Source organism: Portunus trituberculatus, chromosome 37 (assembly GCF_017591435.1).
Source record: "Portunus trituberculatus isolate SZX2019 chromosome 37, ASM1759143v1, whole genome shotgun sequence".
Taxonomy (NCBI): Eukaryota; Metazoa; Arthropoda; class Malacostraca; order Decapoda; family Portunidae; genus Portunus; species Portunus trituberculatus.
In genome coordinates, this window is record NC_059291.1 from 21,629,689 (window position 1) to 21,644,689 (window position 15,001).

Below are 15,001 nucleotides of genomic sequence, written 5' to 3' on the forward strand. Positions count from 1 at the left end.
CTGAGAGAAGGCATGCCATCAACTGCATGTGACTCAGGATGGGATGGCATTCGGCTGATGACGGATGTGTCAGAATGTACCTCGATTTCCGTATGAGCTGGGGATGATCGATGAGCATGCGTAGAAGCATGCCCATCCAAGGCCGTGACGTCCATTAAAGGAACCACGATCCACCCCTTGACTCTCTCCGCCCGAATTTCCTGGAGGCAGCTAGAAATTAACAAAAAAGGAAGAAAAAGATAAGGAAGTGTAAACTTGTCCCAATTAAGTGAGAAGGCATCGAAAAAAGGCAGCCTCTGGGTCCGGCTTCCACGAGCAAAATGGAGTGACCTGTTTGTTAAGGCAGGATGCAAAAAGGTTGATGGAAGGGGTCCCAAATAAAGCACAGAACAACCTAAATGTAGGCACATCCAATTTCCATTCATGCCAGCTATTAAATTTTCGGGAAGCTGCATCCGCAAGGTTGTCTTCCCCTGGGATGTGAGAGCAGGTCACCCATGCGTTATGTTTGATACACCACTCCCAAATCATGACAGCGACGTCATTGCAAGCTTGAGATTTTGTGCCTCCCATTTCATTGACATAAGTGACCGCCGTGGTATTATCACAAAAAACCTTAACATGCTTATCCGTCAATTCTCGCTCAAACGTCCGTAAAGTAAAGAGAATCGCTTTAAGTTCCAAGGCGTTAATATGCATAGCCATTTCCTCCAAGGACCACTGACCGCCTGTAGATTGATGGTGCAGACTGCCGCCCCACCCTACTGTTGAGGCGTCTTTGAATATTACAATGTCAGGCCTGATCTGAAAATGGCTCTATCCTGCACTGCTGCATTGCTGCACCACCAAGCTAATTCAGATTTCATATTCTCCGAGATAATCATCATAGCATCAAAGTTCCCTTGGGCAGTGTTTAATGCATTAATCTTTGCTGTCTCAAGGTGTCTATAATGCAACTTCCCTAACGGAACCGCTGAGGTGGCTGCCACCAGAAGGCCAATGACCCGAGCCACTTGTCTGATTCGTGCGACATCCTTACCCATGAGTGCCCCACAAGCCTGCACTAATTTCACCACTCTGCGCTCAGGAAAGGAAATTTTCATGGTTACAGTGTCAATAATATTCTCCAAATACTCAATCTGTTGAGTTGGGACCAAAACAGATTTGTCCACATTGATACAGAAACCCAGTTGTTGTAAAAGAGCTAAATTGTCCTGCACACATGCCATACAACCTTCCCAAGAACTATTACAAATAAGGGAGTCATCAATGAAGCTAGTAATGGTGTAACCCTTATTCCTCAAAGTGGAGTAAACTGGCTTCATGAGCTTAGTGAAAATTCTGGGGCCTTCAGAAATCCCATTAGGGAGACATGTAAATTTATAAACTGTCCCCTGCCAGGTGAAACAAAGAAACTGCTGCTGCTCGTCAGCAATCTTAATGGAGTAATATGCATGTCTTAAGTCCACAGAAGCTAAATAGTCCCCTGCACTAATAAGCCTAATGGCCTGCTCAAAATCCTCCATTTTGAAATGTTGATATGGGATATGTAAATTAAGGTCCTCCATGTTCAGAACCATCCTGTACTCCCCATTCTTCTTTGCCCTGAGAAAAATGGGAGAAATCACTTGCTCCTCATGCCTTAGTTGTGACTGTGATGACCTTAAGTGCTAGCAATTTTTAAATCTCAGCATTAATAATAGCTTGTTCCATTTCATTGAAACAGTACTCCAAATTACCTAAAAAAAGATGTCCAATTAAATCCACCTCAATGTTAAGGTGACAATGCTGAACATAATCTTAAATTATCGGGTCACTGGTGATCTGACGCCATGCACCAACAAACTTATGAAGCCTGCCACCTTCAAAACTCTCACTTGCCTGGATTACTGTTGGGGCCTGGAACCGCCCTGGCTCTTGGCGTTTTTTGGTGCCATGTCACGGAAACCAGGAGAAACCCGTGGACCATCCCTAACACCACGGTTCCGAAACCCATAAGGTTGGAAGCTGGAAGAGAAGCCTCGGTATGCAGCACCTGGTCCTGAGCCCCTTGTCCTGTTGCCAGGAAGACACCACGGAAATGATGTCTTCTTGGCCGTAATTGTGGACTTGAGCTTAGCTGACTCTTCAATTTTCTTTACACTCTTTGAGATGTCATCCCCAAAAAGGAACCTAGTCATTGGTACCTTCTCCGTGCAGAGATGACTAAACTTCTGGTTCAATTCACGCTTCATCACATACTGTCGTGCTAGGTTGTTCCTGAAGTTGGCATTACCCAACAAGGCCAGAGCACCATTAAGAACCCCAACCTCTTGTGCCACCACTGAGTGCTTCTCCTCTTGAGCCACTTTATCCAAAGTCAACAGTGACTTAGTAATAACTGAAGCTGCTCGCAGAATGTCCTTATTAACTTCCTTCAAGCGGAAGTCAGTCCTCCTGGCATCAAGCCGTAAAGCATCCAAAATTTCTGGGTTGCACTCAACAGGCGCCAGTGCAGGGCAATTGGACGGCCTCATCACAGACTCATCCTCACAGATAGCTTTGTGATCCTCCTCATGCAGTCCATTCTCAAACACAAAGTTCACCATGTCAGCCACTGTACTGTCAATCACCCCAGAGACAACTTCAGGCGGCCCAAAAACCTTTGCACATTGATGCAATGGCCCCAAGTCCGTGGATAACGGAGCAGGAACCCCCTCCTCATCGCTGGCCCCCGCCACAAACCCAGAGAAGTTTCCAGGAGAGGCTCCACACGGAAGTCCAGAAGATGGGCCCGCACCATCATTGACAACAGGTGAGCGGGGAGAAGGCGCCACCCCGGTCATTACCAGCGCCCGCAGGGGAGAAGCAGCACCTCTGTCCGCTTTGAGCTGGTTAACCTCCCTTCTCAGCTCAGTCAAAGCCTCCAAAACAACGTCCCACTGGGCAGTAGGGGCTGAATCCTGCGTAACAGCTGGCCGGGGGCATGAGGCGGCACCAGGCATCCCCCTAAGCCAGGAGCCAGAACAAGACGAGTGCTTTGACACTCTCCCGCTTGCCGTAAGATAGGCAGCCACACCAGAGCTGCCACCAGGGTCCTGGGACACCCCCCCTAGCCATGCTGGGCGCCAACAAGGGGCTGGATGGCAAGATGGGCCGCTCGTCTGCCGAGTCGGAGGACGCCATGGGAACAGCTGTAACACCAAGACAAACCTTACCATGTCGCAAATAAATATAACCACGTAATATTCCCATGGACGTCACTAACTGCTCCCTACTGGGATTACGGATAGTAGGCACTGTACCTGCTTTGACAGATGACGTGGCCTCGCTGAAAAGCAAACACTGGAACAGGAGACAGCACCTCCCTGAAACCTCCGCCTGACATGGCACACCCCGAGTGTAAACAACTGAGCACCCCAAATGTGAAGGGACACGTTGGTATCTCACTGTTCTGGAGGTACCTTACCCACAAGCAGAGGTGATTGGATGAAGTACCACCAGGAGAGGTTAGCCAGACACCGCTGTGAAGGAGGAACCCGCCACCAGGGAGGGTCCAACGCTGCCTTCCAATGATTTTTCAGGCTACACTGAAGGGACTGAAAGCGTACCTGGCTGCCTGGGACCAGCCTCTCCAGGGAAACCAGATGACCCAGCAATGACCTCCATAGAGACACCGTAGGGGCTCTGTCCTCTAGAAAATTCTGCGCCACTGAGAGAAACAAGCTGATCCTTTCTGGCGACAGAAAAACCAGAGCCCTTACTGAATCCAGCACCATGCCCAGGTACTGCTTCCTTTCGCTGGGTACCAGGTCTGATTTGGGCAGATTGATCTGAATACCCAAGTGAGCACACAGTCCTAACACACTGCCTGCACCACAGAAGACAGTACACGTTTTTTTAGTAGCTAAGTGCTCGTCTTCCTGTACCCTGGCCGCCACCACAGGGTCAAAAAGCACGTTAGAAAAGGGAGAAGAAAGGAGCTGGCGCTTCTCCCTGTCAGAAAAGGTACGAGGCAACGAATCCACTATCGCCTACTTCTGTAACATAAAGAGTCTACAATGTAGCTCCTCAGCAGGATGAAGAATGTCCTTATTTGCCTTGGGCAGTGCCAACAAAAATTCCAAAACATCCTGTTCCATGCTAGAAGCAGCACCAGCCCAAGTAGCCAACACCGGGTCTGTCCAAGAGGCAATGTGAGCCATGGAGCCACACACTTTCTCCATTTGCACCAACAGGCGGGAGGATACAGAGACCACTGGGTTGCCCACCAGCCGTAAACCCCCCACCTCCTCATTAACCTGAGGAGGAGCCAAAGAGGCCCCTTCAGGTAGATAATAAGACCTGGCTCATCCATACCAGTCCCTAGACAACTGAAAATTTGCAGAGCAAGCCTTAAGCTCCTTCAAGGACCAGCATTGGGCTTCCTCACGGACAGCTTGAGCCATAAGTGACCGTGGGAGAGAAAAAGAAGACTGGGGAGCCAAAACTGAGCCCTGCACCTTTTCTAACCCCGTAAGGTGAGACAAGGAAGGAGCCTCAGGAGCAGGAAGATGAAGATAGTCTCTCACCTGGCCTATGAGCTGTAAAAAAGGGGAAACACCTACTTGATTGGATGCCACATTCTCCTCTTCATCCTCATAAGACTCGTCTGTGGAAAGAGGATGACCAACTGGCATGGGAGCCAAAAGACATTGGCCCATCCCACTACCACCAGGCACAGCAGTTGGTCAGCCAGCCTCAACAGAACCCTCCTGAAAAAGTGGAAAACTGGATGGCACAGACTTACCAGGGTCCATATGATTCACACCACTGTGAGGAAGGGGATGGCCGCCAGGCACGGGAGCCGAGGGGCACACACCAACCCTTACATAAGGCACATGAGTCTGGTTGCCCAGCATGGGAGCTGACACCAACACTCACACTCTGGGAAGGCAGAAGTTCATCAGACATAATAGTACCAAACTCCAACCCCAAAGTACGTGGAATAGTCTCACTTATGTCTAATCCACGTGAGGGGATGATGGGCTGGCCACCAGGCATGGGAGTCGTATGGCAAACGCCAACCTCACATCCTGGAAAGGAGTCTGGCTGCCAGGCATGGGAGCTGTATGGCAGACGCTGACCTCCATTTCCTGGGTAGTGGGGCAGCCGCCGGACAAGGTAGACCGACCGATGGCTGTCACCAACCTCACCCCCGTAAACAGTGCGAAAAGAACCCAGGGCACCATGCACTGCCTTACCTGCACCAGGAACCACCTGTTGTGTTTGCGTCTGCGGCGGACGCTGGTACCATCTCAACCTCGCGACCGGCGGCACCAGCTGGTCCCGCTTGTCCTGGCCTATGCACAGCCTGCTTGTACCCGGGTGGGAATCGTCTACCTGTGAAGCCAGAGACTGGAAACCAGAGAAGGGGGAACCCTGTGAAGAGGAGAGAAAGAGGGAAAGCCGACCCAACGTCTCCTCCATCTTACACATGCGTTTATGCAGCTGCTGAGATGAAGGGGAAGACTTACGCTTACCAGAAGACGAAGCCTTCCTCTTCTCAGTACGATCTTTAATACTATCCAAAAAACGTAAAAACTGGTCGTGTGACAAGGCCTTGCAGCAATCACTATGGGAAGCAAGGCTACAAAACACCTCCCTACAAGATAGACACTCCTCATGAGGGTCCACTGTAAGAGAAGGGAGGGAACGAAAACACTTCACACACTTACGTGGCATAACACACTTACAACTCCCGGTAGAAGAAAAACAAACTAATGAGCAACAAAAGACAAACCAATCGCTGCTGAAAAGAAAAAAACAACAAGCTGGTGAAAGGGATAAGCTGAAGACTACGTGTAAGCCCTGCGACAGCAAAGAGGCGAATGAAGGAATCGGCCTGATGGCTGATACCTGGAAATAGAAAACGTACGGGGTGTCTTTACAAAGAAAACGAGTAAGAGCACCTCAAGAATTTCTTTTGTTTCTTTCCTCGAGCTGTTAGACATGATATAAGTTTGCTGTGGGAATGGGGTTTAAGCAATAATTAATAATTATGTGTATGTGTAATAACAAAGTCAAATTTCAGGGGCACTTACTAGCTCCTTGATTGGATAATGAGTAAAATAACACTTGTAACCTGCTAAACTGGAAAAATATCCATGAATCCCAAACCAGTCACAGCAAGAAACTGGGCATGCATCTGGACAGCATGGGATTACCAAAGCAACAGGCAGTGTGGGGTGACATGGTGTACCTCATGTGAAAGCGTACTTCAACAGAAAAGTGATTTGCTGTAGTAAAATCTCACTTTTGGTATTCTCAAGTGATGATTCAAGATTATCCATAAAGAATTTCAAATACACTTCTTTAGTGATAGTAGTGTTTTTAGAGAACACAAGATCATCAAGACCACTGAAAGTAAAATATCCCTTAACCAATAAACTCTAAGGGATGTTTGGTGTTTTTTTGAGTGTAGCGAGAATTATAGGGAGCAGAGCCTGGGTGCCTGTACACTCTGGTAGATGTTGTACCACACACAGAAAGTGATCTCATCAGACCACACTACTGTACACCACTTATCTAAGGTCCAATCTTGATACAAGCAACCCCCGCTTAACGAAGGGGTTACGTTCCTAAAAAACACTTCGTTAAGCAAAACTTCGTTAAGCAAACCGATTATAACAAGTTTAACCCCTGACTTAAACTTCCATTGAGAGTAAACAAAGCGAGAGTGCATCATAGTACAGTGAAAGGTTTAATGAAAGTAAAAATTATGAAGTTAAACATTTAGGCAGTTTAATTCAAGTCATTATAATGTACACTAATGTATGTATGTACGTAACTTTATAATGTTGATGATCTTAAATTTATGAAGGGAGGGAGAGTGAAACAGGAAAGACACTAACCGGCAACCTGTGGAATGTAAACAAAGGGCGCATCATTGTATCACACAAAACTTATGTACCACATTTCCACAAGGCTTTCCATTTTATCCTTTGTAGAGTCACGAGTTCAGGTGGTTCTTTTTGCTTCTAAGGAAGATACAATCTCACCAGCCTTCTTAATAGAGTTTGCTGACTTGAAAATAGTAGACAGTAGATGGAGTCAAGATGGTGGCAAGCAATGCTATAGTTTTCTCACCTCTCTCATGTCTGTCAATAATATCCAGCTTCACTTCGAGAGAAAGAGACTTCCTGGTCTTCTTAGGAACGCTAGGCCACATTGCAGGGCGTTTTGGTGGTAAGTTGAGTGAGGAAAGATGACGCTATTATGTTTTGAAAAGGGGAGTGCGTGATGCGTGTGTTGTCCACAAGAGGCTTGATCTTGATCTTGATCTCGATTCTACAGGTGTCCCAGGATTTCTCCTGAGGCAGGCCTTAGTATCAGCAGCTCCTGGTGTATTCAAAAGCCTGTCGGCTTGCATCATACGACGGGGCTTTCAAACTTGGAAAAAATTACCTGGATAAAACTTCGTTAAAGCAAGTTTGGGGGTCGTTAAACGAGCAGATGGTAGTAAAACAAAACCTTCATTGTAGCAAAATTTCGTTGTGTGAACCTTTGTTAAATGGGGGTTGCCTGTACTTTTTTGCAAACTGGATCCTTTTCTTTCTCTGTGAGTCATTTATAAGTGGGTTTTTCTTTGACCAGTAACTGCAGTATCCAAGGTCACGACACAAAGTGTCATGGACAGTACAGCAATACTCTGCTTAACAAACAGGATAGGGGGTGTCAAAGCTGTTCATAGAGCGAAAATTTGTAATTTTCACATAGGAAACAATGGAAATAGGGGGGATGCATTCTGGGTTGGTCCCCAACATACCACATGGGTTAAAAAAAAATTATATATACGTACCTGTACCATTAATAACCAAGTATCCCCAAGTTTTTAGTGAAGAAAATTACAATACAATGGAAACATGAGAATTCATGTAAAGTCCCTACCTAGTGTCTGGGTCTTCTAATATATGACATCTACTGTAAACAACACTAAGTAATCACTCAACAGCACACACTGGGACACTGGACAATGGACACTGCGGCTCCAGCTGACACTATCGCAGCCACACTGACTTATCTACCCCAGTTGAACTGCAGATTGGAATAATACACTTGTCCAAACATTCGCAGTTCTACTTCAAATAAGGATTTGCACCCTTAACACTTAAAGTATGGTGATCATCTCGGGACGATTGTAGCGTTGCATGCGGAGAGGCAAGGATCGTTCCCTGAATCATTATTTTTCCGCACTAAAACTTTGAATATTTCCCCCTCACTATTGGTCCTGGAACAAGTGGAGGTATCTGGCATCTTTTCTTGCTTGCCTCCTTGAGCCTTGAGACATATGTTCCCTCACAATAGGTCATCTTTTCCCATTTCGAGGCAACATCTGGCAACCCTCGTGACCCCAAGGGAGGAAACAATACTCCAAGTGATATTATGTCAGTGTTACTAGGTAATGACATTGAGGACAGTGATAATGAAGGCAGTGATTTTTTATTGAGACAGAAGAAAGTGAAGACTCCAATAGTGATTCTGATAGTGATCTGAGAGACAGAGACCAACCCTAACAGCGACGATCATAAACCTCCTCACGTAGCCTATTCCCCTCGAGCAATGAGCTGGTGTGTGTCACCCATGGTTGCCAGATTCCAATTATTATAGAAATCCACAATACAGTGGTACGCTAGATGCGTTCCAGAAGGGACCATATAAAGTAAAAATTGTATAAAGTAAGGAATGAATACCCAACTCCCTAAGACTTTTTTTTAGTATAAAGGAGCGGACCTGAGCTTTATACAGTACCTCCAGCCCCTTTCCATCAAGCAGCCACACGATCCTCATGAGCATGACTCCCAGCACATCCACTTTGTCCCTTGGTTAAACAGCCTCGCCCTCCAGGGCAAGGCTTCAGGGGCATCTTTGCATCACTACCACTACACCATCATCACCACCACCGCTTCCACCACTAGACTTTGAAGAATGTGTTCAAAATGAAATAATTTTTCATTGTACGTATACATTTTGCATTAAACACATTTATATTATGCTTATTAATGCTTTTATTAATAAACTTACAAAGACATAAAAATGACAAAATGCACGCAGCGATTTAGTTAAGAATTGCGCCCCAAGCAGCCTCATTGTTTACCTACACGTGGTTGTGGCAACATCTCCCCAGTGTTTACCATGGTTCACAAGCGCCCTTCTGCATCTCCAGCTGGCGGTGATACGCCCAAGAGAGCAAGGAAGACATATACACTGGAGCAAGCCCTCACAGCAGCCAACTTGTCTGAGTATATGGACTTGTTGGCGCAGTCAATAAAAATTCTCTAAGAAAATTACCCAAATATTGAAAAAACCACCGCCATCATCAGAGGGGTCATGGAAAAAATGACGTGGTATGAGGTTCTTCTCAAAGAAAAACAACAAAAGAAAAAAACAGCAATCGATAACAAGCTTCTTCAGACCGCACACACCAAGTCAAATAACAGAATCGGAGACAGAGGACGACAATGGTGGCACATCAGAGAAGGAAGTAGCAAACTAGAAGAATAATTTTGTGTTTAAGCATTCCTCTTTTTCATAGTAATTTTTATGTCTCTGTAAGTTTATTAATAAAAGCATTAATAAGCATAACAGAAATGTGTTTAATGCAAAATGTATACATACAGTGAAAGATTATTTTATTTTGAACACATCCTTCAAAGTCTAGTGGTGGTGGCGGTGGTGGTAGCGGTAGTGGTGAGAGGACGCCCCTGAATCCTCGCCCTCCAGGGCAAGGATTCAGCCGAGCGATCGCTGCGCCACCTACCAATGGCTAATCATAACTTAAAAATATCGTCGTATTTCAAGGCATAAATTATAAAAATTTTGTCGTATATCAAAAAAAATTGTATGTTAAGGCGATCGTATGTCGAAGTACCACTGTACTTGTAATATGTGGTTTCTTTTTCTTTTTCTGTTTTGCACATAATTCCATATATCTGAGTTTGCATTTTTCTTGACATGAAAGTGCAAAAGTTTCTACTTTTACATCAAATTCAAATGCCCAAAAGGAGAGAGGGAGAGAGAGAGAGAGAGAGAGAGAGAGAGAGAGAGAGAGAGAGAGAGAGAGAGAGAGAGAGAGAGAGAGAGAGAGAGAGAGAGCAGTTATTGAAGCTTGGAGGGTATTTTTTAGCGGCGGGTTCTGCCATGGGTTAGGGGAGAATTTTTTTATATGCAATAACTTTGCTCTCAGAGGTCATAACATGTTGAAAACTACATCGTTGTACTCAGAATGACACAAACAAATATGCCTTTATAAGGAAAAAATATTTTTAGCATTTTTGACAGATGATTTTTCCCCGCTGTAACAGACAAAGTAAATCAACCCCCCTTACTTTAAGGGTTAAAAGCGCAAACATAGAGCACACCGTATTTCCGGTATAAATTCAACCAAGTTACAGTGAATGAGGGATTTACAGCTTTGAGCCAATGTCAGATAAACGTTTTGACATGGAACACCACTATTTGTCAAGTACGACACATTTATTCACAACTAATGGAATAATTCTCATTAACAATTTGCGCACAATATCAAGTGGTGTAAAACGCTAAGATGAATAATATATTGCACTGTATAATATAATATATGGTGAATTGGGCCACGGGTGGTACAAGAGTTTAGTGGCTAAACGCTAGAGACAGAGGCAGGGAGCCAGCCAATCACAGCAAAGCTGCCACGTTCAGTCCCTCACCAGGCAAATTCAAACCCAGAAAATTCGCTAAAACGGATGTGGTTGTACATTATGCGGACTTTTTGGTCTAACTTCATATAGTACGTTAAACCAGAAATTCGTTAGACGAACGTTCGTTAAGTGGAGTATTACAGTACAGAGAGAGACACCAACTAGCAAGTCAGGATTCCTATCCTTAATTTGGCATCCTGTAAGGCTGGGATTGACTTCTAGCTGCCTCCTGAGAAGTGTTTGTGTCCTCTCAGGTACCTTACATGGCCTACCAGGTGATTTTTGTGCGAGTGGTAAAATTTTGCTCCTGAGAGCTTTGAATTTTTGTATGAGCTCCTGCACAGTACGTTGAATGCAATTTCTTTGTTGCTAATACCTGCTTTATGGACATCAATGATAGCTTGAATAGTTTTCTCATCAGTGTGCTTTCCACTCATGTCTATCAAGCTGTGATGCATAAGAAAAGAAGAGCAACATTAGTGTGGAAAGCAAGAAAAAGCAAACAAGACAGTACCAAACGTCCACTCCCTTTGACAATTGAGAGTGGTCTGAGCAGTGTCTCTCAGCAGCGTGAGGATGGAGAGGAGTGTACCTTGCTGCCAAACATATGATATCTCTCTCTCTCACCCCTCTTGGCTTTGTTGCAGGAAAAGAAATACAGAGTCAACTTGTAAAGTCACTGTACTGCTCCCTAGATGTGATGACTTTTTGTGCAGACTGTATATAACAGGTGGTAATAGGAAGATGCATTATTAAGAGAAAATTAAAAAAGAAGGAAAGTGATTGGAAAATCAAAATACTAGTAAAGTATTAATAGAACCCCAACCAAAATCCTAAAATAAGCTGAACTGATGCACTGAAAGAAGAGAGGGTACCACATTCAACAAAGACTATCCTTATCCCTATCCACAATGGGAAAGGTAGTAAAAGGTAATATGGAAATTATAAAGATGTGTCACTCATAAGTGGAAAAATTGTTTTGAACTTCTTGGTTAATGGTGAAGATTTGCAGCCAACAATTATTCTTTTATATTTTGTCAGCCTTATCACAATTGTTATTGTCAATAACAAACTTTGGACAACAACAACAATGCCATACATTAGTAACACTAACAATAAAGTTTGAGATAGTGTTATTGTCTGAAAAAATAATAAACTAATGAAAATTTGTGACAAACATGATAAATCAAAATATGTAAGTATATCTTACTTGTGTAGACAAGTGTCCATAAAAAGTTTAATATCAGTTTTCCAGTGCCAGAAAGATATGTTCTCAGTGAACATTCCGCTGTTGACTAAAGCCAAACACAAGCAAGCACAGGCAAAGCGAACAAAAGCAGGCAGTTTACCTATTAATTGGCTTACTGCTTGTCCCTGCTAAAACATAGACAAAGTCCCTGTTTTGGGAGTTGTGTGAAATCGCCAGACACTGACGATGCACAAACAATCACTCCCTCTGAGTACTGTCCAGGTTTGACTGCTCCAGATCAATGCAGTCTGTGCCCATGGAGTTAGTCCAGTTGTGGGCAGTGCCTGTTGAGCTGTGCTCATTTGTGTGGACAGGTCTTAAAAGCCACAATATCCTGTCATTCTCTTCTTTCAAACAAATCATATGAAGAAACCTATGTAATGTATAATGCCACAGATAGGAGAAGGTAGTAGACACCAACCGAAACAATAATTTACTCACAGCGAGGTCTAATAGCACTAGTTCAGGGGGCACTGTGAACCTTCCATTAAAGCTAGTTGTGATCTCGATGAACGTTTCCCTTTGTGTCTCACAATTCAAAGGAGCAGTCACAGCCTGCCCTCTAAAGACAACTCTCCTACTTCACTCAAAACTACATGCACTTACACACACACACACACACACACACACACACACACACACACACACACACACACAATTCACTTAAAATTCAATATTAAAAAAATGGCGACTCCATACCCAGCCTCAGAGGCCTCTGACTGCTCTCTTGATGACCCAAAATAACTTGACACCTCCCTCAACTTCTTCTACATTAACTTCTGCAATATTTGCGGTCTTAGATATAATTTTCAATCTGTGGAACACCACCTCTCCTCTACTAAACCTCATCTTTTCCTCACTGAAACACAGTTCTCTAAGGCAACTGACAGTAGCCCCTTCTTTGTTCCCTCCTACTTTCTCTATTCTCATTTTCATTCTAAAGCTGGAAGTTGTGTCTATGTGCGCAACGACTTAACTTGCTCTCATGTCCATGCTCTTGAATCTTCTGAGTTTTGCACCATCTGGCTCAGACTCAACAGTCACTCTCTAACTAAATTTATCTGTGCTGTCTATCTCTCCCCTAACTCCTCTGACTATAGTAAATTTTTTTAATATTTAACTTCCAAAGTGGAGCACATTCTGTCCCTCTATTCTTTTCCGGACATCTCCATCCTTGGAGATTTCAATGTTCACCACCAGCTTTGGCATTCCTCTCCCTTTACTGATCATCCTGGTAAAGTAGCATTCAACTTTGCTATCCTCCATGACCTAGAGCATCTGGTGCAATACCCTGACTGTCTTGGAGACACCCCCAACATTCTTGATCTCTTCCTTACCTCTAATCCTTCTGCTTATGCTGTTATCCTATCATCTCCATTAGGCTCCTCCGATCACAATCTCATTTTTGTATCTTTTCCTATTTCTCTGATCCCTCCCCAGGATCCCCCTAAGCAGAGTGCCTCTGCTGTTTAGCCTCTGCCAGTTGGGGAAACCTGAGGAGGTATTATGCTGACTCTCCCTGGAATGATTACTGTTTCCGTGTCAGAGACCCATCTTTTTGTGCTGAACGCATAACAAAGGTGATAGTGTCTGGCATGGAGACGTCCATTCCTAACTCTTTCTCTCAACCTAAACCTTCTAAATTTTGGTTTAACACAGCCTGTTCTCTTGCTATACATGAAAGGTACTTGAGTTTTTCATCTCCTGAATCTCACGCACTTTACATTTCTGCCCGGAATCATGCCAAGTCTGTTCTACAACTTGCCAAACACTCATTCATAAATAGAAAATGTCAAAATCTTTTAAACTCGCACTCCCCTCAAGACTTCTGGCATCTTACTAAAAATATCTCCAATAACTTTACTTCATCTTTCCCTCCTTTATTTCATCCTGATGGCACCACTGCCATCTCCTCTGTTTCTAAAGCTGAACTCTTCTCTCAAACCTTTGCTCACAACTCCACCTTGGATGATTCTGGGCTTGTCCCTCCCTCTCCTCCTCCCTCTGATTATTTCATGTCTTCAATCGAAATTTTTCGTAATGATGTTTTCCATGTCCTTGCTGGGCTAAACCCTCAGAAGGCTCATAGACCTGATGGGGTCCCTCCTATTGTTCTCAAAAACTGTGCTTCTGTGCTTGCACTTTGCCTGGCCAAATTCTTTCATCTTTGTCTGTCAACTTCTACCTTTCCTTCTTGTTGGAAGCTTGTCTACATTCAGCCTGTACCTAAAAAGGGTACCCGTTCTAATCCCTCAAACTACTGTCCTATAGCTTTAATCTCTTACTTGTTTAAAGTCTTTGAATCTATCCTCAATAGGAAGATTCTTAACCCTTAAAGTACGGGGAGTTGATTTACTTTCCATCTGTTACAACAGGGAAAAATCACACCTGTCAAAAATGCTAAAAGATATTTTCCTTATAGAAGCATATTTCTCTTTGTTATTCTGAGTACAACGATGTAGTTTTTAACATGTTATGACCTCTGAGAGCAAAGTTATTTCATATATAAAATTTCTCCCTGAACCCCTGGCAGAACCCGCCGCTAAGAAATACCCCCCAAGCTCCAATAACACCACGCGAGTGCTCTCTCTCTCTCTCTCTCTCTTCTTTCTGGCATTTCAATTTGATGTAAAAGTAGGAACTTCTGCACTTTTATGTCATGAAAATGTGAGCTCAGATATATGAAATGATGTGCAAAACAGGAAAAGAAAAAGAAACCACATATTACAAGTATTGTGGATTTCTATAATAATTGGAATCTGGCAACTCTTATTAGCAATGGAATTCACATGACTTGGCTGACAAGCACAGTCCTGTATAGAGGCAACCATGGGTGACACACACTAGTGCAGCCCTGTGCAACCTGCGGCCCAAGGACTGCTCAAAGGCTTTCATTGCGGCCCTTTCTCCTAAAAATAAATAAACTATAGTGCGGCCCTCAGAGAGAGAGAGAGAGAGAGAGAGAGAGAGAGAGAGAGAGAGAGAGAGTTACCAAGTAGAGCCCACCAAAAGTTTGACAAAATTCATATTCTCGTGTACCAGTATCATCATATTTTTT

At 44.1% G+C, this 15,001-nt stretch overlaps 1 protein-coding gene across 1 annotated transcript; it reads right to left on the minus strand.

Annotated features, from left to right (window-relative positions):
- Positions 1-3,483: 3,483 nt before the first annotated feature.
- On the minus strand, positions 3,484-6,570 carry LOC123514390. The gene is made up of 2 exons (XM_045272289.1): positions 5,223-6,570; positions 3,484-4,733 (listed from the first exon to the last, which is right to left on the minus strand). The coding sequence occupies exons 1-2, from the start codon at positions 5,701-5,703 to the stop codon at positions 4,720-4,722; spliced, it is 495 nt and encodes a 164-aa protein (XP_045128224.1). The 5' UTR covers positions 5,704-6,570; the 3' UTR covers positions 3,484-4,719.
- Between the last annotated feature and the right edge of the window lie 8,431 nt (positions 6,571-15,001).